Source organism: Strigops habroptila, chromosome 4 (genome assembly GCF_004027225.2).
Source record: "Strigops habroptila isolate Jane chromosome 4, bStrHab1.2.pri, whole genome shotgun sequence".
In the NCBI taxonomy this organism is placed as follows: domain Eukaryota; kingdom Metazoa; phylum Chordata; class Aves; order Psittaciformes; family Psittacidae; genus Strigops; species Strigops habroptila.
Genome location: NC_046358.1, coordinates 58,549,642 through 58,573,732, shown reverse-complemented (window position 1 = coordinate 58,573,732; position 24,091 = coordinate 58,549,642). Strand labels below are relative to the sequence as shown.

Here is a 24,091-nt window from a genome sequence, read left to right as displayed (position 1 = left end):
TTTAGTTCTGTTTAAAACTGAGCTGCAGGTGGTAAAATGGGTAAAAGATTCACTCGGTGAAAATTACTTACATTTTACAGAAATTACAAAATGGGAATAAAACTGTAGCAGAGGCTTTGGGAGGATGAGGAGAATGACCCTTCTGTTACTATTTAAATAAAACATGTTCTCTGTTCTTAAAGTAGAAACAAGTTTTATCTATGTGAGGGGAAAAAATAATCAAGAGGTTTCTTGAAATGGAAAGAGCAAACTAGTTTCAAAATTATAGTTGCATATTGAAGTTCTATGTCATCTTCAGACAAATGCAGGCAGTGTCATCCTCAACTTCTCTGCTCAGGTTAACAATGAGCAGCTGAGATACAAATATTGAAGGGCGGGGTAATGCTGTTGAACAGCAAGAAATACTACATTAACTTTTCAGCTCTGTGATGGTGTCCTCGTTTATCGCCAAAATAACATTAAATCTTCAGATTGGTGAAGCAATTCACAGCCCTGTTGGCAGCTGGAATGCCTCACTGCTTCCAGATGCTCAGATCTATCAATGTCCATACTGCTGGAAAGAAATTTGTGCCTTTCCCACTCAGAATTAGATTTAGCCATAGAAAACATTGCATTTGTGATCTCCATGCTCAGGCATGGTAAATCTCTGTATTCAGGGTTAAAATACTGATCTCAAAAATATAAGATTGTTTCCAGTGCAGAAAAAAAAATGTAGCATGAGTTACTGATGACACTGAATGTTAGTGGTCCCCTGTCAATATTGAGTTAGATTCAAAGACAGACATCTTCAAATTTCATGTCTAGTTAGCAGACTCCTCCAATAAAACATTTACCTTCTCTAATGTCACTGTGTCACTGGAATTACTCCAGTGCATGGGAAACACATGTAATACTAGAGACTTTGTATACATACTTGAGGATGGTATTAAGCAATATGTTAACGTTTGATGTTATCTGGGAGGTAGGAAAAAAAACTCACGTTTTTTCGTGCAGATGGACATCACTCTGTGAATGAAGTGGGTTTTAGTATTTGATTTTAATATTCCTTGGTTGGTTGCTGAAACCAAATGTGATTCTACAACTTCAACAAAGAAATAGCAGACACACTTTTTCCTGCTTCGTTCGTTATCTCTCAGTAGTGAATGGACAGTGAAGGGAGCCACTGCAACTCCAGACCCTTCCAAACTATACCACAAAATCCACTTTTATTCTGTGGTTTTCCTGAATATTATAAAAAGTAGCCATTCTTGATGGCTTACGGGGTTTGTTAATTAAAAATAAAATAGGTCATCCTATCTCATCCTTTGGACATAAGGGAATTTTTTACCATTAAACACATAGTAGAACTGTTGTTCTCAGAATTAAATCTCCAGTGACAAAAATGCAATTGATTTTTTTTTTTTTTCCCCAGCTCAATATTTCAATACTCTAATTTGTTTAATCCATATTATTATTATTTCCTGAAGAATTCAAAGCTTTTTATTCTGGCTGAAAAAAAGTACTTAACTCTGTTTTCATTTAATTATTATGAAACGCAGTTACAATTATACAACAGAATACATATGGTTGTGTGAGACAGCCAATGGTAATCCTGTCTCTCATGTATCAATTTAGAGACATTAGAGATAGTTTGTTATCAATGCTTATTGTTCTATTAGCTTGAGTAAGTTTTAGATGAGCTTCATTGTGAGTTTGCCTGATGGTGAACCTCTGGTGAGGACTATACATAACCCAACAGCTACTGCAGATTGCATTCAGCCTTTACAATTAACCAAACAACAAATAAATCAATGAAGGAATTAGTACGTTGATAAGCCACCTCAATAAGAAAATAAACCATGTCTTCACAGAGATGGCTATTTTCAAGCTAGGCTAGAAAAGGCAGGATTCAGACCAATTCCAATTATTCTGTCTGAGCAGTGAGATATAAAATTCCTATGGAATAAAATAAGACTAATAGCATTCTTGACAAGGAAAATTGAGGGAATGAGAACATCAGCTGAAGGAATGACTGATAAAATTGTTTAACTGACATTAACTTAAAGATAGATTTAGACAAAGTATGATGGGCAAGTGATGGATTACGCCTTTGATTATACAAAGAGGCTTTCTTTTGCATCTGACTGTAGTGGAGATTAAGAGACCATTTTACTCTGTAATTTGACAAGACGATGCAAGTATTTGATGAAAAATAGGAATGAAAATTACATGTTAAAATACAGTGTCTCAAATAGTTTTTATGGGAACCTGAAGAACAAACTGTGGTCAAAGATAATAGAATTAACATGGTTTTTTGTATGATTGCTCAAATGCAAATTTTGACATCTCTTGATATGAATTCTGTGGTTTTATTCAAATAACATGAAGAAAACATTCTGTGTCACGGAAGCTTCAAGTTTCAAAAATTACTTTCGGGGAGTTAAGAGCTGACAGCCAGGCAATTTCAGCCAGAAATGCACTTTTGATGAAGTGAAGGAAAACAATACTTTGCAAAAATTACATTGCTGTTTTCCAGATCTGTCTAGTCTGAATGATGAGGATCATGCAATGGCTGACGTAACAGCTTCAGCAAGTGATAAAAAGCATCAAATGAAATCTGCAAATTTGAGCTTCCCGTTTGCATATATTAACATGTAAGAATTGTATAAAATAATCTTTGAGAAGTTTTAGATGAGAGATCCAGTGATGTGGCTAGACGACTACAACTGTACTGCTCCTGACAAAAAAGGGTAGGAAACACAACTACAAGACACAGCTTCTGCTTCCAGCTTGGATTATAAACGTTATGCTACATTGAATTAAAATATTGTTTGCTTTGAAGCTGGTGAATGATAGATGTATTGCACTGTTTAATAGCCATCTTGGCTCCGCATTAATGTAAAACTTTGCAGTTAATCTGAAGCAGCTTCAGAAAAAGGAGGTGGAAGCATAACTTATTCTGTGCCATATCTGATGTTTTTCTTACTGAAAGATGAATTTGAGAGGCTTGTGGTGAATAAACTTAATTGTTGCTAAGAAAATACAACTTGGCCTAGAAAAAAGGGAACTAACATTGAAATCTCTGCCTTGTAATTCAGTTTTGCATGCTCTGGTGTCAGCTGTAACCACCACTAAGACAAACAAACTGGTGAAACTTCACTGGTTATAAATTAACAGACTGGGACTAGTCTAATCACAGCCCCATCCGTACCCATTCACATATAACATTAAAAAGAAGAAAAGAAAAAGAAAATACATCTGAGATACAAAGTGGCATGGAAGCACAACAACAGAGCTTTGACTCAACTCCTTTTGCTCTGATGCTAGAGCAAAAACCATGAGTCAAAGGGATTTTAAGGGACTGTAAGGGGCCTGGACCATGGGGAGCTCCAGAGATCACAAGCTGAGCAGGGGTGTGCGAAGTCCTCAGTATTCCCAAATGCAAAGCCTAGACACGGACTCTTGTACGCCAGCATCACAAGCAGACATTTGTCTTCAGCTCTGCTTCCGTGCCCGAGTCTCTGAGAAGTGACCTTTATTCACTTTACGCCTTCGCATGCCCACCCAAGCCCTGCTGAAGCTGCAGCAGGTGACAGGCGCAGGCCAGGCTGCCAAGATGAGAGCTCCCCTCGCTGCTCGCCAGCCTGCCCAAGGCTGCCGTAATCAGCCGTAATTGCCCGGGCTGTTATCTTCCTGCAGCCTGCGCCGCGCTCCCAAATACCGCTAATTGAATTGCTATAATGTTTGCCCCTCCTAATGCGGTGGGTTGGCGAGGGGAAGATGACCCAGGGGAGGCGGAGGAGAGGGGGGTGGGCGGCTCTCGGCTCCCCCCCGCCCCCCCGGGGGTGCCCCTCCTGCGCGGCCGCGCTGCAGCCCATAAAGCGCGGAGGGAGCCGCGGCCGGGCGCGCAGGTCCGCACTCGCGGCCATGCAGTGAGCGACCACCCGCGGGACCTCAGCCCTGCGACCAGCACCCGGCGACCACTGCGAGGGAGAGCTCGTCGCGCCCCAGCTCAAGGTACTTCCCCTCTCGGCCTCTCTCCCAGTGGAATTTCGGTGCCAAATCGGCATCCGCGGCGGGGATGCTCCCAGTGCCCTGGGAGATCCAGGCAAAGCGGTATCTCGGAGCACTTACTATAACACTGTTTCTTTCCAGATGCAGAGGTGCACTAGTTTCCTGTTTCTGTCTTTCATCCTTTGTGCCACCCTGTCAGAAACAGTTGGACTGGTTTTCTCAGTAAGTACTAACTTCACCATTGGAGGTCCTATCCATTGGGCAGCATTCATGTCTCAGCTGGCAAGTAACAGTAAACCCTGCAATGATATACACTGTATTTTTATATAGGGTTTAGACAAGATGCAGCACGCACTTAAAAATATTTTGGGCATAACAGGTTTTTAGTTAAGAATTTTGGGCTTCTGAATACTAGCTCCCTTGTAAACAAGTAGTATGACTAAAGGGGAAAAAGAATGTCTAGTTTATACACCAAAATTGAACGAATGTCCCACCTGACTCGGAAAAGATGGTGTATGTGTGGACTTTTTTATAGAGGCTGTCATGTAAGTCCAAACGGTTAAAAGAAAACGTTGTTTGTTAAGGTGATTATCAGGTAATCAAACTTGGAGTGTAGAGTCAAAATTTCTGCCTCCAAAGTGTTATTTGCAGTTTCACTTACATGGTGTGAAATCTGCACACCACATGGTGCCAATAGCAGAATCATTGACTTAGATGGGGAGAGGGCAAGAGTTCACAGTTTTCTTCAAGATTATTGGCTTCTATTTTCTACAGGATTTCTTGATTTGGAGCCTTCAGAGGACATTTTCTGCTAAAAGAATGTCCATTTGGGTGCTGTTTGCTTTGTTTTCAGAAAGCACTGTGTAGTTCATGCAATGGCATACCTGCATTTTTTTCTTTAAGGCAAAAGAAAAAAGGGGCTGGACTTTGAATAGCGCTGGTTACCTGCTTGGGCCACGTAAGTCAATCACTTATGTGTTTTTCATCATTTCAAAATTCAGAAGGGTAGCTTTTTTCTTCCTTGTAAACCAGTTTACTGTAATGCGCCAATTACTTTTCTATGAATACAGTAATTCTGTCTAAACCTGCAAGACTGAAGAAACTAATTTTTGAGAACACTCGTTTAGATGTTTATTACACGTGTATCATAGAATTATCTTAGACAACTCTTGTTTTTTCTAAAGCAGAGTGGTGCTGTGATGCTTTACATCCAGAAGCACATCTGGTCACTCTTTGTGCTTCTGAAATGTAATTTTCATACGACAAATACCATCCCCCTTCTGAAGTGTTATATAGCATCTTGGATGTCAAGGGAAGAATGACGAATTGTGATATTTTGGCACTTCTCAATGTATTTCAGATTTCACCTTTAATTCTATTTGAAAACGGCTTCACTGCCTGGCTTTTCTATACTCCTCCTCTCGCCCCCCCAGTTAAAGCAAACCAAATTAAAACAATTACATACAAATTCGCAACTAAATATTAACAGTTCATTATGTGAAAAACAGTTGATGTACAAGGTTTTTAAAATACAGGAACACATCGATTTACAAAGATGGAGAATCAAATGTAGGTTATAAGAAAAGTGACACGTAGTGCTAAGCTGTCTCAAATATCTGTCTTTTACCATTAATTCCTGTTAATGTAATAACATTCATTAGCAATGCTTCTATATTTTTCACTCTCAGTTATATATAACAAATACTACAGATGATACCTTAAAAAAAGAATGCAAAGTTGTAGTAAGTATCCTTAAGGTTAGCTAAATAAAGATTAATGCATCTTAAACATATTAACTGTGTCCGTAAATGTCTGAAAGTATATTTGCCGGGAAGCAGATCTAACCAAATTGGCAAAGACACTGTGGGGAAACGTACTTGTCAAAATGCCATTTATCTAAGACTGGATAATAGGAATCATCCTTTGTTGCAGGTCGTATTGATCAGCTTTTACTGATAAACGAAATGCCCACTGCAAAGGGGAGAGAAGAGGCACCAGGGGCATGTAAGATAGTTTATGTGAATAACCTTCAAAAACTATCTGCAGTTTTTTCTATTAAGCAGGTTTACTGTGAACATTTTCTGAAAACAGGGGAAAGAGTAGCGAAAACAACTTCCCAAATTACACATGAATGCACAAACTTACATTTTCTTTACAAGTTCCTCTAAATTCAGTAATGGCTTCAGCAAGTGCATAGTACAGGACAGGGTCTGCAAATTATATGAATCAAAAAAAAAATAACCTTTCTTCTGAATTTGTGCTTTATTGACACATTAATTGCTGCTTCATAATTCTGTACATCAAAAGTCCCTATTGCGATCTTTTCTTTGAAATCCATGAAAAGCAAGCAATATAGCAAAGTTTGTAAGTCAAGTCAAGTAACTTCTCTGATTTTTCATTTACCAGATGCAGTAGATAACCACAGATCTTTTAATGACAAACATGGTTTCACTGGCAAACGTGAAATACACCCTGAGGAGGACATTAAAGCAGGTAATGAAATTCTGAAAGCTGGTATTTTTCTTTTTTTTTTTTTTTTTTTTATGTTTAGTAATTTATTTACTGTTATTGAGCTAACTGACTACCTCGGTACAAGGCTTTAACAGAAATCCTAATAAACATGTGAAAGGAGAAAAATGAAATTTGGCCATTCAGTGTGCGCTCTGTACATGGTCATTGTTTAAGACATCTTGGTCCCTAGGGAAAAGTACAAGTATGTTGCTTTTAAAGTATAACAAATCATATTACTTTGAATAAACTAGTTTTTTCTTTTCATATCTTCAAATAAGTATTTCAAATGTCACCCTAGACATTTTATTTTTTTTTCCCAGCAAAGAAGTGAGTTATAAAGGAATCTTTCATTAGGAAAAGCTATAGAAACTGGAAAGCTGTGTGTTGGGGGTTTTTTGGGGTTTTTTTTTGGTTTTTTTGGTTTTGTTTTTTATTTTGCCCCCCAGCACTTGAGAGCTGAAACCAGACTTCAGAGCTGTATGGCACATGTTGTAAGAGATTTCAGTATTTAAAAAAGTCCATGTTAAGTCTCGCGATATTTCCTGTACTGAAGTAAGATGAATTGCCTTCATTAAAAGATTGAGAACCTGGTCAAAATCAAAGTCAAGTCAACATATTGTTTTGAGGTTGTATGTAGCTGAATGTAGCAAATGCCAATGAAAAGGATGCAACCTGGTTCTGGATTCATCATCCCAAGCTGGGCCTCTACAACATATGTCTAGATTCCCTCATGAAGAGAAGCTGGCACTCTACTTTGAATTCCTGATCCAGAATAAGATCTAGACACTTTTGGAAAAAACACCTGTGTTTGTTTCTCCTGAGGAGAAACTAAATCTGCTGTAGACCTGTAAAGTGAACTGGGATGAATCTCATCTTTAGGCTGTTAGAGTGATCTGTTCCTTATTCAGCTGAAGAAAGCAATGCTTACTTCAGTACTATTGCATTCATCACTGCACTAATGGGGGAAGACAAAGTCCCAGGCCCTGAGCTCTTGCAGGCTATTTTAAATCCACCCAGCAAATGTATCTAATGCTAAATAAGTTCATAAATAAAGGAAATGTGCTTAATTATAACTTCATGGACATAATTACTTTGTAAGTAGAAGAGTAACATTAATATATTTCCTAGTTGTTATATTCTCAGAATAATGACTGTCAGTTTAGTTCCTAATTGTTACATTCTCTGAATGACTGTCAGTTCTGGTACATAGCTGCATAGTGGGGTTGTGTGTGTGGTGTTTTGGTGGTGGTGGTTTGGTGTTCTCTTTGTTTTTAAGATAAAAGGAAAGGAAAAAAAGAACCTACTTCCTCAAACACTGGTGTGATAAATATACTTTGGCAGTCAGAAACAATGTGAAAGGAAGGCATTCGTAATCTAACAGAGCAGTTCATGTAGCAGCATATTGCCATTTATGGGTATACTACCAACTCCTTTACATGAATATGATTTTTAGGAGTTATGCAACTCTTTTACCAGGTACTGCTGCACCTCCAAAATTACAAGTAAACCCAACCAAACTTGTCTGGGTGTGACCTGAAAATTTATATAACTGCCTCTGTTATGAACATAATTTTAGATGCTCTTCTCTCATCAAAAGTTTTCTTTGAAGCTGAAGTTTATTATAGAGTTCCTATCCAAAGGATATTTGAATATAAAAAATGGGTAAGGAATTCGGGATTCTTACTTTAATTGAAAAAGAAGGAATTTTATTAAATTTATTAAATTTTGCTGATTGCTTACAGAAGTATCTTAACATGTTATTACTGTAAAAACTCATGCAAAGAATTGCATAGCTGTTTCTTTACTAGAGTCTGTAAGTATCTATTCTTCTATACAGAATTAAGGTCAACAGCAGAGTATATAGAAATATTCATGTACAATATGCCTGCGACACTGAAGAAAAATATTTATCCAACAGATATAACATCGGTAAAAAAATCTGGGTCAATTAACTACTAATATGATGATTAATCATAACAAAGATCCATAACAGGTTAGGTGGGAATAAAAATCAAGGAAAGATTCAAATAACAGAAGTATTATTAATGTAAGTAATAAGAGCATCTTTGTGCCAGTACAAAGACTGGAATTCAAGACTTTTAGATGCAAATTCCTTAAATGCATTCTTAAATGCTGACACTCTGCATACCTCTGTGTCCCTCACAGCTCCCCATCAATATTGTTTATTTGTGCTAGTCTGTCGTTTGACGTGTATGTCACTAGAGTCCTAATATCTTCTCTTCCATTATGGAAGCACTCTCCCTGCTGCAAAGTCAGTCTTTCAGACTGTGTTCTGAGATTAAACACATTCCCTAGGGGTAACATCAAGGGACAGTATTTTCAGTGATGTAATAATGGAGTGTCAGCCAGATACTTGTACCCATCTGATCTGTATGCAGAGAACTAGAAATCTCATGGAAATTGCCTATCATTTGTTCTCCAATACAGAACAATTATCCATCCTGCTGCTAAAAAGAAGATATCTCCCCTCCCACCTGCCCTTTTTTTTCTAGTAGACATAGAAAGCATACTTCTCCACCTCCCAAAGTGCAATAACAAGCTCCCTGGGAGCTTGATAAACTGGGCCATTTAAAAAGCATCAAAAGGTCTACTTTCACAAGATCAGAGAAGCATGTTGTATTAGATATAAAAACATACTTTTCTGAGCTTTTGGGCTACAATTCACTACTTTATCATGAGTGGATTATTTGGAACAAAGTCAGACTACACAAAGAACTTCTGTTTCGCAGAGCTGATGAATTTGCTTGCTAAATTTACATTTCCCTTCAATCTGAGGCTAGTGGACATAAAGGAGGGAGTGGAGAGCAGAGGATAACTCTTTTGTAACAACCTAAGTAACAACCAACTTGTTTTATAGGGAATCTTGGAAGACCACTGGCTGATGAAAACATTGTGCGCACAATAATTGAATTTTTGACTTATTTGCATCTTAAAGGTTAGTGAATACCTTTTTAATCTTTCTCACTTTCTGGTGTGAGATTTACTGGAAAGATGGGCTTATCCTTGAATGTATATATCTGCTACAGATTTGAGTGTGCAAGACTTTGAACAGCATCTCTGGAGGCAGTGAGGAACTGTCAATTCCAGTTTAGTGCACTTGGGAATAGGCCTGATTTAGAGAGTGCAGGTGGTCCTGCCAATCTGTAGGTCAATGAATATCCAATAGAGCAGGGTTCTAATATCACTTGATTTACTCTAGGCACTGTGAAAATAATAACAGCTGCCACTAAAATCGTGTGGACTCAGCTTTTAGAAGAGTTGAAAACAAACTAAATACAGACTGATTACATGGGAGTTAGTATAAAGCAATTCAATGAAACTTTCAATAGGACTTCAGTTTAATGCCAAGAGCAGTGGTTGAAATTCTGAAACACTTGGTGACAAAAGAAATACAGTTCCCTTTTGTATGTGCTCTACAATAAAATCACATTATAAAATTGCAACAATGGTAAGCTCAATGTTGGCAAAAAGCTCAAAATGCTGCTAGTAAAAACTCTCTGGAGTCTCAAAATTGTGACAAGAATTGTAAAACTGAGTTTACAGCTGATTCTATAAGAATGGTAACTTTATAATAGCATTATGTGAAGAAGAAATCTGGCAGTTTCTGCGTTTTCATTAGTTTTTATTTAAAACAAACAAAATGAAACCCAAACACAATTCTGAGCTTTTAAAAATCTTTTCAGCCCTTCTGAAACCATCTACAAGATATTTAAAAATATAATACAGACTTGCAAAGAAAAACCCAGAAAGGAAGAAAGACAAATCACTTATTCCCTGGGACAAATGAGTAAAAAAGGTTGTATTGCAACAATTTGTTGTTTAGGGTAGTGATGACAAACAGCTGTCTTTATTCAGAAAAGATGGTATTATTATCTGGCTTAAAAAATAATGGACTCTCAGGATTATATAAAATGTCTTTTCCCTGACCTTGTATACCTTCTTGTATTCCCAGGTTTCAAAAGACACAGAATGTAATCATATTATCCCTTAACAATATTTATTAGCAAGACCCAGTACAAACTCTTACACAAAATCAGAACTGTAGATTCAGGACGTGAAAAACAAGCTTTATTATGGTAGAGATGCTTTAATATTTTTGCTCAAATGAAACTTTACTACATTAGATATATTAGTTAAGATATGTTCCTTTGAGGGGAGGAGACCAACTCCCACTCATGGCATTCAGATTCAGGAGTGGTTTCTCAGGTTAAACATGCATTTTGATCTGCAAGATGAAGTGAACGTTTTAACTGCTAAGTGCTTTGGTGATAACTAAAAGTGGCCTTCAGGTTTTGCTCTTGAAAATCATTCCCTCAAGCTTTAAAGGTTTGCCATGTAGATCAGGCTGTAGGATAGCAGGCATAACTGGATAACATTAAAACTTTTGAAATGCTGTCATTCTGTCACTGCTGTTTCTAAAAAGGTGAAATTACATCAGGATATAATTCTTATCAGATTATAAAATATTAACATTCAAAAGAAAAAAGTTTATACATTAAAATATGAAAAGTTCAAGGATTTGACTCTTATAGTTGAGAAGAAAAATATGAACGTGTATACTACTGAAACTGTACTGTATTATTTGATTGCTAAGATTAATATGCATACTTACATATGTGTTACTACTTCTGTTTTTTCCTTTTTACAGAGGTGGGAGCACTTGATAAGCTACCTTCACCAGAGGAAACAAACCAGTCTTGAAGAATGCATTTTTATTTTGTTGTAGTGTAGATTTAGGTTGAATTTTAAGCAAAAGATCCAAAGGAGTGAAAGATGAGAAGTATTGTTTGCATTAATCTGATCAATAGTAAACAGCATTCTGCCCTCTGTTTTGTTTGTTTGTTTGTTTGTGTCTCTTTGTTTGTCTCTCAGCTCCCCCCTCACCCTCGCCTCTACCCCCTGTAATGGTATAGTGTGAAATTTTTTCTTGGTATGTTTTTTCTGTACGTAAATGATAAAATAAAAATAAAGAGCAACTACATTGTTTTATTTTTAATTTAAATACATACCAGCACCCAACATATGATATACAAAGCTCGGGTTAAATTTTAAGATTACATTGCATCTATACTCTGCAAAATTACAGTAAAATTTTAAACTTCAGCTAACTGAGAAGAACAGTGACTTCGAACTGAGTCTTTCTAAGTCACAGATCTGTCTGCACTTGTACACTTTATGGAAGCCTTATTTCCTGTTCATGTTTTCATAGACATGAAATAACTCTTGTTCATTTTAAATTTCATATTGTTCACCTGTAGTACACCAGCCCGTTAACCAAAGCATACCTTCAGGCAATACAAATTTAACTGTTCTGTACAGGTAACAGATTTACACAAATCTTACATGTAGGAGTTCTATTTCTATGTCATCAAGAATACTGGATCTGTACTCTTTAATGAAGAAACTCTTTGGTCTACTTTAAGATTAAAAAAATATTTTATGAGATGCTTTAGTCTGAGTCCAGCAATCACTTGAATACATGCTTAATCCATACAAAAGAGCTTTGAAGTACCAGGACTGGAATGCTAGGCCCATACATAATAAATGTCATATCAAGAATGAGGAAAGGTTTGGGAAGATACAGAATCTTAGCTTTTTCACATGCAGATGACTTTCATTCTATGCACAGTGAAATGGAATATCATCCTTTAAAAATGCTGCTATGCACTGGAGTGTACAGACTGCCAAATTTTGTAGAACTTTGTCACATAATCTCACTTTTAGCATAGCAGAATACATTCTAGATGCTAAGTCACCAATGCCTAATTTGAACCACCAAGGTTATTTCACCTTGTCAGTCAGCCTGTGTTCTTCTTCTGATAATCACTCAGCCTCTCATCTAATGTCTGATGGTCGCTTTCCAAGGTGTAGAGTTCAGTAATTCCTAACTCTGATTTTCACTAGTAATGTCCACATTTCCCATCATAAACTTGAAGCAGAGCTCACTAAAATCGAGAGGCATTCTTTTCATTGACTTCCCATGGACTTTGGTTCATCGACTGCCAAGAACTAGTATCCATATGTAAAACTCAAAAGCAAACCATCTTTCTATGGCAAAGCAGTGGAATCTATGATCAAATAAAAAGAACTAAATCTTAGCATTGAATTTATTTTCTATTGAAATAAGAAATTAAGTTTTAAATTAGAAAACAGTTATTACTTAAATTAGCATATTATCAGCTCATTGAAGTTGAAACTGAAATTAGAATACTGTTAGCTCTTTACAGCTGGAATGTTCTTGTTTGTTAGAATGTCTGTTTGAAATTATGAAATTTGAGATTGTTTGAAATACTGAAAACTCATAGGATCAAGTTCCTTGAAAAATTTGCCTCACTGTCTAAGCAGGGAGGCCCAAAAGCTCTTACTCATTGTGCTGCAGTGCTATATGCATACATTATAAAAACCACAATGGGTCATTATAATCTAGTCTAATTACTAAGGGCAGTCCTTATTCTTTCAGTTAATAATTAGGGCATTCAAACACAAACTGATAATATTCCAAAATACAGAGAGAGGTAGAACTTTCAGAGTGTTTCTTCACCCTTTAGAGCTCTTTGCTAAAACAAAAGAGCAAAAAACAATAAAGGGGCAGTCTTCTAAACCAATTTCAGTAACAGTTTTATTTTATTAACATTCTTATTTATTTAAAGCATGTCTTCAATCACTACAACTCAGACCTAAATTCTTCAAATATTTGGAATATCTCCATAACCAGCCTCTCAATCACCTGATAAAGGATGGCCTTTAAACCACAATTTGAAATCAATTAGTTTCCACAGGACAAAGAGACAACAAAAAGATGTCACAAGTAATGTCACAGTAAAAAAAAAAAAAAAAAAAAAAAAAACCCTAACCCTTTCCCCTCTATTATTTCATTTATTTGTTTATTTCCATACATTACATCCTTTTTGTATAAGATTAGATCAGACACTAGGTCTGCACTAAAGACAAAAGCCAAAGTCTAAAAAATGAGCAAAACTTTGTTACAGTGTTTGCCGAAGAATTGAAATGACTCAGCATGCAAATTTAACTCTGACATTGAACAGAAGGCTTGCATAATGCTGAGTGACTGGACAGTGAAATGGCAGATGAAATTAAATGCTGATGCAAGCAATGTATATACACAGAGAAAAACAACTCTAATTTTGCATACACATAATGATGGCCTGAATTATCTCTGGAAAAATAGCTTAGACTCATGGTACATAGTCCTCTAAATAATGCCATTTTAAACCCCAGCAGCGGTTAGAAAGGCAGCTGGAATGTTAGGAGTTATAATGAAAGTAGCCAAAACCAAACCAGAAAACATCATTACGCCACTATTCCCAGCGTTGATACCAGCTGCAGTTCTGGTCAGCTCATTGCAAAAAAACCTACTGCAGAACCAGAAAAGCTGTGGAGAAAAGCGATAAATATCTTCAGCAACAGGAAGCAACTTCTATACACAGAGAGACACTAAACATATTCTAACTTTAACTAGCAAGAAAGACTAGTAAGGAGAGAGATGACAAGAGTCTTAAATGTTGTGGTAAAAGTGCTTAGCAAAGTTCACCTCTTGTAACTCAGCATTTAATGATTAGTTGATAAAATGACAAAGTAACATTTTAAAACACTACCTCCAGAAAAAGAAATCCTTTTCCATATATGTCATGATGAAGCTGCAGCACTGACAGGCACAGGACATTGTGGAGGCCATAGGTTCCGAAAGGCAACAGTTCTATTCATGGAAGAAAGGACCTTTGAGGTCCAAATGAAACCACTACCTCAAAAAATCTGATTAATTTTTTTCTTAGAACACATTATGGACATGTCGACACAGAGCTATAAAACAACCTGATCCGTAATGCAGGAATTTACTAAATAGGGCTTTATCTACACAGCATCTGATGCCAATTTACAAAAGAAACTTGCAGAAATGAATACTCCGTATAACCAAAGATTTCATGTATAATTTCATACAGTATTACACCTGTCAGGTAGTCTCACTACAACTTGTGTAAATGAAGATCAGTGCAGCATAAAAGAGGAAATTTCTGTTGGCACAGCTGACATTAGTCTATTCAGATTAGGAAGTCATTAAGCAGATGACAGGATACATGTATTTTCCCACCTGTCTACTCATGTAAAGGTCAGAACGCAAAATTAGCATAGAAAAATCAGGTAGGACTCAGAATACCAAGAATGTCTGAGGGGACTTGATAATGGGCTTGTCATAATTCTTTATTATTAATTCTGTGAGGAGCGAGCATGACAGGGACCAACCACAGAAAACTGCAACTCACAGACTGCTCTATTACTCAGATTCAGTATTTGGGTATACAGAGGTCAGTTGTTAAAGAGCTCTAATACCTCAGAGCATAGGGTATTTGACAATTCATGTGCCACACTTGGCACCTCCCAGAAATGAGCTTTAAAAAGCTGGGGTTGAGCTGCAGATGAGAATTAATCTCATTGCTTGCAAAGCACTACATTATTCCTAAATATTGATCAAATTCCCCTGAGATTCAACTTGCGTATGTTCTGTCATCTGTGGTATTTTTAATTTAATTGATCTCCATGGATTTTCCACTAATTAAGTACATATAAATCATGCAGCCTGAGTGCTGGGAGACATGAGTCTCATATGGAATATCTGTCTGAGGGGAAATTCTAAAATGCCAAAATACGATCTATATCAAATCAAGATAAAATGTTTCATTCCATTTGCATGTTTTTTTTCCTTCAGTACAGTTTCTAGTGTAAATGTTGACTATTTACCACTTACAAACACTTAAATAATTGATTCGGAATGGATTGCTTCTATCATTTCCCCTTCAGAATGTTTATGAGGTCATATGATTATTTGAAATTGTTCTATTATTTCATAAAAAATCATTCTACTAGAAAATAATTGATCTGATTTATGAATATTATGACTATTATTTACATTTATCAATATTAAAGGTGATATTTCTTGACACAATTCAAAACTGAGGCTCTGATTATTTACTTCAGTATAAGTTCCTATGTCATATTTGTAGAATTAGTATTTTTTGCTTACTCTTTATTCAGATGTCAATGCAGGGGAATAACTTTCTGCTTCCCTAAGCTCTTCAGTTTCTTAGGGTTTTGCTATTCCTCTTGAAGTCCTAATCTAAAAGATAGATGATTTAGGAATCATTAGCTTTCCGGTGGTTTTCACATCTACTGTTCTTTGCAGCTATTAAAACACTACTCAAAGGAGTCTCCAAAGATTTTTGTGAGAATTTTATGCACCACTTCTGCAAATCAGTGTTTGGGGACACTTATATCGGGTAACTTTTTATAGGACTATTCACAGGAGCTCTAGGCACTTGAATGTTGGTTCTGCTAAGTGAAGATCTGAATCACCTTCTCTCTCTGCTAGCTGGAGAGCGCACCTTGGCCCTAAATCCAGAGTAACCTTTTAAATTAGGCATTTTGGTTTGCTGCTTCAAATCAAGCAGAATGAACCCAGGCCCTAACAAGTAGAGAACCAGTAGCAGCAGACTGGAAAAATAATCATGATTTTACAGCTAAGCGTTACATTTTTGTACCACTTTTCAACACACAGTTTTGCAAATTGTGCCTACTTGGCTTTCATGCTGGTCACCTACTTGGTCAGAGCTCTTCACAGGCAAACATATGTGCACCAAATCCTGACCTATGAAAACTCAGTCTAGTGGTACTGATGACCTTGAAAGTAGGTTTAATTATGTCAGTTAAGGCCTGACGTTATCCAGTGGAGCAACATCATTAAAATCCCCCTCATTTTAATAAATCTCAGATCTTCTGCTGAATATAATTTCAGAATTAAAAGCTATAGCCACTCTCATCTCATTAACAACACTCCCCCTTCCCACCTGCTGCAAAATACATTCTTCATTAAATCCTTCTGTCACTTACAATGTAAAGATTCTAGCTATTAAAGAAAAGATGAAATGATACTGTGTTTGTGTATTATTTAGAAGTGTCCCCACACTGTTGAAATCTTACGTAGTTCAAACTATATAACACTTTAAAAAAAAATATTTATGTTGTTCTTTGCCTTTTGGTCCATTTTTGTTTGAATTCCTTTTCCAGAGCACATTATAGCCAGTACTTTCTCTCTCACCACAGCCCTCAAACATATGTTTCCAAAACTCAGTTTGATTAAACATTAATAGTTTTGTTGTGTTAATCATTATTTTGGTATTCTTCTTCCTACTGTAGCTGTCTGTTAGCATAAAGCACAGTAACTACCAAAACTATGTATTTGCGGCAGTGTTGACAAGCCAGATATTCGAGGCTGGGTAAAGGGAAGCAGATGTAACATATTTTTTCTTGTATGATCTGCAGTAGGTATTACTCATATGCATTATTCTTTGCCTCGGACAGATAGAAAGGATGTTTTCTTGGAAAAAAACCCCAAACAAAAACAATAAAATAAAATAATTTTTACCACATTACCTTTTGTGAACTCAGAGTGAAATCACATCTGTGGACAGACTTGAGATATATTTTTCAGGAGAATCAAAGTAATAAAGGATTCTAATCCCCTGTTTTCAAAAGTGTTTTAAAGACAGATTTTTTTTTTTTGATTTTTTTTTTTTGGAGGGATTAGTTTATTTTGAGAAGCAGAACATACTTTTCTGGACTTATTGGAAAAGAAGTCAGGTGCTGACCTACCAAAAAAGATTTGAAATTTTAATTATTTATATGCAATCTCAATCATTATTAAATCAGGAAATTGTGTGCACTTCTAAATCCAACTTGATACTAATATGAATCTTAGGATGCCAAAATACATTAAAAAACCTGACCCTTTGTAAGTGAAAGCCTGGAGAACACTGCTAGCTTGGGCTGTCAAAAGTTGGTCTTACTATTACTTTACCTATATCTAAGCACAAATGTGATGTTAACCAGCAAATAAAATGATCTCACCAACATCTCAAGGCCAAAAAAACGCTAGCAAAATGTCAGGGTAAACACATAGCAACATTGTCATTACAAGCTCCGCACCCACCCGTAACATGGGCCATATCTTTTGCTTCCACAACACAGAATGCCCTGCACTGGCAAATACAGTCAGCCAAGTGTGCTTTGGCTGCATGAATTTTCTCCCTACAGTGGCAAAGAGTGTCTCTATATTCCTCACGTGCCACCTGTCCTTTCTTCTAATGTCCATACTCTTCCACCTAAGTTCAAGAGGAAGATCCCTACTCAATCAAGCCAGGCTTCTGCCCCACTTGCTTGGCAGCTAACTGCTGTAGAACTAGAATGCCAATGGCTGGAATGGCACAAACTTATGTGGTGATTTCTGGGAAACAGCATGAATTTATATCAGTTGAAAAGCCAGTGTTAAGAGGTAATATAAGAGCAGACGTTTGTTCAAACAGTTGTTAAACAGAATGACTTCATGTTGCTACCTGGATTATTTGTCTTTTGGGGTTTTTAGTCTCCATAGAGGCAAGCCCCTATAGCTGAAATTGGAAGTTACACTGTGCTGCCAGGATTTTGGGAATCCACAGGTGGCCATGCCTGTGGTTTCTGGATATTTTTCAATGACAAAGCTACATATAGTCTTTTAACTGCAGTATTTGGAAGTAAGTGTGTATCAGCAGGGACTTAATTTTGTGCTGACCTTTGGGCTGGCAATTGTTTTTTAAGTTAGCAGAGAAGAAATCTTGAAGATTGATGCTGGTGTTGGCGAGAGATACATAATGCAGCTACTAAAGTTGTGTCAAGAGATAATTTCTATGGCTCTAACACAAGCAAGAAGATAGCCCCTGGTAACTCTTTCTTACAGCTTTGGTAGCTGTATCTTTATTAACTTACACAAGAAAAAAAGCCAGAAGAAATCTATTTTTCTATCATCTATTCTATATCTATATCTATTCCTAGAAGAAATCTAGGAGGAATTCTAGACAAAACTCTTTTCATTCAGAAGCCAGTTTTTATGTGACAAAATATTATTCTGTCGTATCCTTTCCCAACATACACACAATCAAGTCAACCAATCTACCAAAGAAATGCCAAGAATTCCTCACAGAGGGACTTCTTTTACCATTTGCAAATCCAATAATTCTTTAGCTCATAAACTGTTGGACAGGAAAGGAACGCAAGAGATCATCTAAATTATTCTCCAGTTCACAGCAAGATCAGCTGCTTATAAACCAGATCTGAAGAGAACTTGTTTTTAAGATCTCCGGTGCTAAAGTCTCCAACGAACTAGTCAGTGAGTGCTGCACTGTTCTTTACTATTAGAAAGCATTTTCTCATACACAACTGAAATTTTCATTCTTCCTTTCTACCAAACACATATTTTAGTGACCACGAACATAGGAAGGTTGGATGGGGCTTTGAGAAACCTGGTCTAGTGGAAGGTGTCCCTGCCCGTGGCAGGGGGTTGGAACTAGATGAGCTTTAAGGACCCTTCCAACCCAAACCATTCCATGATTCTGTGATGATTCTATAAATAATTTTTCCCTTTGTGTTACTAAATAGTACGTTTCAGGACAGTTACTATGCCCTTTCTTACAACCCTTTTGGATTCTTTTCCTAAAGATAAGCCACCACAACATGCTAAATTTTGGGGAAAACATGGTAAGGAGTTCCAGAAGAAAAGGTTCAAGTATTTGCAGGATCAAGATTTACAGGTTTGGTTTTTCATGGGGTTTTTTTTTTTTTTTTCTTCTCTTGTTAAAAAATGGTTTTGATTTTAAAATAATACGCAGAACATGTTAAGGTTGTTTGTTCTTTATTCTTTACTTCTCTTATTTTTGTGTAACCAGATGAAAGCAAAGGATAACTATGAAGCAGAGAAGGCTGCCAGTTTAGGAGGCTGCAGTATACCAAACCCTATTCTGAGTGCAATAATAGACGGCCTAAATGGCCACAAGGTGGTAATAATGTTCAACATGAAAAAGCTCAAGTGTGCTTAACAGCACAACTTTAAAGCAATACAAATGTCTGATTTACCTAGAATTGTAATTATAAAGAACAGTAGTTGCTTTAGAAAAGAGGAAGAAAAGAGGAAAAGAGAAAAACTAATAAAACACTGTGTACTGGCCAACAGAGAGAAATGCAGTGACTAAATGATGCACACATACCCACTGTATTTTGTTATTTTAAAAATGTCTTTCTATTAGTATGACAAAAATTAAGGACATAATTGGAGTAAAGTCAGGTAAGAAAACCCACAAGAGTCTTGTGCAGTAGTTGTCTGGATGCTTTACCAATGTTTTATTGAGAAATAATGGGGAAAAATCTCTTGTTTTACACTATGAATAGGGAAAACTACAGTGTAGTCCTCTCTTTAGAAAACAATCCAGTCAAGAAGTTATAGGGCAGCTTCTGAGGTATATCTCTCTGCTAGTGCAAATCTCAAAGTGCAAATAAGCTTCCTTGTAAATCTCTCATCAAGTGACTGGATGAGAATATTTCCTTTTTATAGTTATTTGAGGGAACTACTGTATCTTGCTAGTCAGAGCACCAGCTTAAATACAGAGAAAAAAATTACGTAGAGAAAATAAAAATTATTCCTTTTCTGGGTTTGAAAAATGTCACCCTAAGGCACTACGATCATTATTAATGTTGAGATGATGTCAACAGCCTGGAGCTGTAGATGCCACTTTGGAAGCAATTGCCCATTTAGAGGTAGGCTCATTTGAAAGGTCAGTGTAAAATCTCATATGTGGAGCTTTGGGTTTCACTGTCAGAGATGCTAGAAAGGAAGAAATAGCTGCTCAGGGATATAGAACTCCTGGGATTTTACTGAAGCAAGATTTCAACAGAGAAATTCCAACACTGAAAATATATTTGTATTTCATTAAGAAAAAAAAAAAAAAAAAAAAAGCAGTGTAGTGCATGGCAGAGAGCAGTCACAACCCTCCAAAGTGATCAGCGAGCGTTGCCCAGGAAGGAAAGTGAAAACATGCAACTGCTCTCTGCTTTTATTTGTCACGACTTGGTCAGCTACAGGCAACCAAATACTTTTTTAGAGCCAAACAGCATCCTATAAACTACTTTGCCAACTCATCTGAACAGCTCTGAGGACCCTCTGTTTCTGAAAACATTGTGAACACTACCAACAATCCCAGGCTGCATCTAAACAGCAGAATGTAGGGTTGGTGATTTGAATGAGACAGAGAACATCTGGGTTTAGGCATAACTTTTTATGACAGTCAGACCTTTGGCACTTGTTCTCTGGATTCTGAGACTTACTATTCTCCACACTAAGGATTCCCAGATTTATTTTTGTGGACTAACAACATGGACTCTGACAGAAGTTCAAAGCTGAGCGTTTGCAATAAAAGTTTTCCGTTTCAGGGACCCAGTTTGCCATACCACTCTCTGGTAACTACTGATCTGCAAGAAGATTTGGGGATGGGAATAGTTTTCAAAAGGGAATTACTATAGCAATGTTCAAGGTATACTGAGATAAATACCATTAAAAAAAAAAAAAGAAGGTGTTTTTGAAGGCACAAAACCCAGAGATGTCTGCAAGAAAGAATATCCCAGTATAGACAGACTTGTATTTCTTTGGAGCGTTAGCTCAGGAGTAGGATGAATAAGGAGATAGGACAGATGTGATGTTCCTGCAGACTCCTATGCTGAATTTCTGTCCCAACTAAACCTAGCATTACTTTCCCATCTGCAGAAAGTGGTTTTGACTCATTACCTAGGAAAAAAGAGGGATGAAAGAATTTGGGCTCTAAAAGTGCCTTTAAATCCTTTCTCAAAAAATGAGTTACAAATAACAGTAACATGATACTTGTAAATGTAAACAAGATGGTCACAGTGTGAATACCTCTTTAAGTATGATAGGAAATTGTACTTAAAAAGGAATTATGAGCTTTGAAAATGAAGACACAAAAACAATATGGTCCGCTGCATCATTAAGCACTGTATCATTGAGCAACCTGGTCTAGTGGAAGGTGTCCCTCCCTGTGGCAGGGGATTGGAACTGGATGAGCTCTTAAAGTCCCTCCCAACCTAAACCATTCTATGATGATTCGATGGTGACTACCATTAACTTAAATAACTAGTGAAAATAAGCAGAAAATGTGCAGCTGAGACCTGAAATTTCATTCAAGCAATGGATCATTGATCACTTCAATGCAAATCTAGAGCAAAATTTCCCTACTAGCCAGCAGCAGAAACTATTGTTTGACTTTGACATCTTTCTTAACAATCCTTTCTCTAGTACCCCACTGATTGCAGTAGGCTATTTGATGTCTATAAAACAAGTTATCAAATGTAAAGAACAGTAACCACAACTGTCATAAATAGGTCTCAGAAAAGGCAATCTCAGCATAGAGTCCAAAGAAGAAGTGGGGACCAAGAGTTCCCAGCCGACTGTAACAGATGATCCTGCAAGACCCATTTGTGAATCTGGAAGCTGCGTGACTGCACTCAGTGACAGGGAGTTATAGGGTGAAGATGCCCAGCTTTAGTGTCTGTGCCTAGGTCTGACCTTTTCTGGTTGTGTCTCGACGTGTTATAAATCCTCTAATTAAGTGATTAATACATGATGTGACTGTAAGATCACAGCACACAGGTCATAACTAAACAGAGGGAAGAGAGAAAGACCATCCCATCTCCTTACTCTCTACAGCCTTAAAGACATAATGGTGACTTTGAGTTACCTAACCTGGAACAAGCATACTCCCACTTTGAGATGCCTCAAACCTGAAACGCAGAATATCAGACACTGGTCATCCAAAATCCTGGTGGACATAGAGGAGGGAAAAGTTTCCAGTGTTCAAAAGCACTAGCAAAATGCCAACATATATATATATAATTTTAAGGCAAATGTATTAATTTAGAAAGTCATACATGTGGATACAAGAGTTTGGAGACAGTGCATCAGTCCCAGGAACAAGCCAGTTATCTAATCATTCAGATAAATCAGCAGAAAAGTGTTTCTAAAATATTGTGTTTGTCTGTGGACTCCAAAGAATACATTGGTGTTAGAGATGCACAGAAAGAAAGAATTTCCAGAAGATGGAAATGAGGCTTGGGAACATGTAAAATGACACTTCATTTCTAATCATGTAGCTCAGCAATTATTATATGTGAAAACACTTCTATTACTAGATTTTACTGACTATAAGCTGATGCTTGAAAAACAGTATCACAATTTAAAGTGTATTTCAGGTCAACAGAACCAACCAGGTGGGAATTTGGATTTGTAAATCTCCTTCCATTCCACTCAAACACTGCCAGCCATGACAGATTTTACAGCATACAGTATTCTACATTGGCTCTTCTGTGAGAAACATAATGAAAATCATGAACTTGAATTTTACCAGTGAATCATTCATCACTTCTGAGTCCAGAGTGGGAAGTCATCCCCTGTAAAGTCAAGGCTCTATTTGCACAATTAAAGATTACCTCCACTAGAAGTATCAGAATAAGGCCTTTTATCCTTGACCAAATGAAGTAGAATGATTGCATCAACTCTGTGATAATTAGGTGATTGAGTCATGTGAGTAATAGTTCAGTCATCTTCTAGCTATCTAATTTGTGGTTAATATGAGCTCTTCATCATAAGGACTCAACTTGTAAATCACTCCCTATTCATGTGGGAGTTCTCAGGCTAAAGAAACAGACTACGTAATGATGTGATTTTGGTGCTTGTCATCTCTTCAGAAGGTAGCAAGTTAGTGGAAAAAAATAAACCACACCACTTTGTCCCACAGCAATTTCCTTTTGTCTCACAACAAAGAAATTCTCACTTAAGCATATAATAAGAGAGCAGCTAGTCTACTTTTTCACAAGGCTTTTTCTCCCTCCCCCCCTTTTCTCCTTAAAATGAGCTTGCATATGCTGTTTCTCTTCAATCTTATTTTCTCTCTTAAGATTTAATTATAATTCTGTAACGTTGTTGTTTCCTTTCTCTTGACCTCATTGACCCGTTTAAAGACCTTCGTTTTAACCACTCTAAGGTTTACAGTATCTTATAATTGTTACCTGTGTTGGTAACAATGCAGTGGCCTTTAAGCAGAGAAACAGGAAGAAATTAAGTTACCTATGGGGTGCCCAACACTTGGATTTGAACTCCATGACTGATTCTCTGAATACTTTAGTTCTCACCAGAGCCAGTTGAGCAAGAATAAACAGCTTTTAGATAGGCAAAGGTAGGTCAGACAGTAGTCAGACAGTATTGGGCAATGAGCATGCAGAATTGCACAGCAAGGTTAAAGGATTTACTTTCAGGGATGGTAGACAACACAAACCTCTTGGCCTACCCAGTTCAGTCCTTTGCTATTGTTGGCAACCTGTTTATATAAACCTTTTTGTACAAAGCAAAGTATCAGGTGCCTGTTAATAAGATGGAGGAGAGGGGGGCATTCCTAGCATATGGAGATACCATCAGGGTAGGTAAAAACTTCAATCTTATGTTGCAAAATGATTCATTTTCCAACGGCTGTGTGACAGTGAGCAGCAAGGTTGGGCTAAGTCTCAGGGGAAACCAACTGGGAGACAAGGGTGAGAAGGCAGGGGCACTGTCCACACTGAAAAGGACACAGTTCCACAGTACTTGAGCAAGAGGAGCAGAACGGATACAATGATGGTAACCAGG

General features: G+C 37.1%; 1 protein-coding gene across 3 annotated transcripts; it reads left to right on the top strand.

Annotated features, from left to right (window-relative positions):
• Positions 1-3,790: 3,790 nt before the first annotated feature.
• On the top strand, positions 3,791-11,508 carry GAL (galanin and GMAP prepropeptide). 3 transcript variants are annotated; one of them, XM_030484910.1, is made up of 7 exons: positions 3,791-3,996; positions 4,135-4,215; positions 4,897-4,951; positions 5,926-5,997; positions 6,400-6,486; positions 9,383-9,460; positions 11,174-11,508. In XM_030484910.1, the coding sequence occupies exons 2-7, from the start codon at positions 4,135-4,137 to the stop codon at positions 11,224-11,226; spliced, it is 426 nt and encodes a 141-aa protein (XP_030340770.1). In that variant the 5' UTR covers positions 3,791-3,996; the 3' UTR covers positions 11,227-11,508. The 3 variants fall into 3 exon arrangements, with proteins under 3 accessions (XP_030340770.1, XP_030340772.1, XP_030340771.1); XM_030484912.1 differs by lacking the exon at positions 5,926-5,997 and having other exon boundaries at positions 3,802-3,996; XM_030484911.1 differs by lacking the exon at positions 3,791-3,996 and having other exon boundaries at positions 4,003-4,215.
• The last annotated feature ends 12,583 nt before the right edge of the window (positions 11,509-24,091 follow it).

Excerpts from the sequence above, each read along its gene's own strand:
- GAL (XM_030484910.1), top strand. The coding sequence starts at position 4,135 with ATGCAGAGGTGCACTAGTTTCCTGTTTCTGTCTTTCATCCTTTGTGCC. Across the intron at positions 5,998-6,399 it reads AGAAGAGGCACCAGGGGCAT|ATGCAGTAGATAACCACAGA; the intron begins GTAAGATAGTTT and ends TTCATTTACCAG. Across the intron at positions 6,487-9,382 it reads TGAGGAGGACATTAAAGCAG|GGAATCTTGGAAGACCACTG; the intron begins GTAATGAAATTC and ends CTTGTTTTATAG.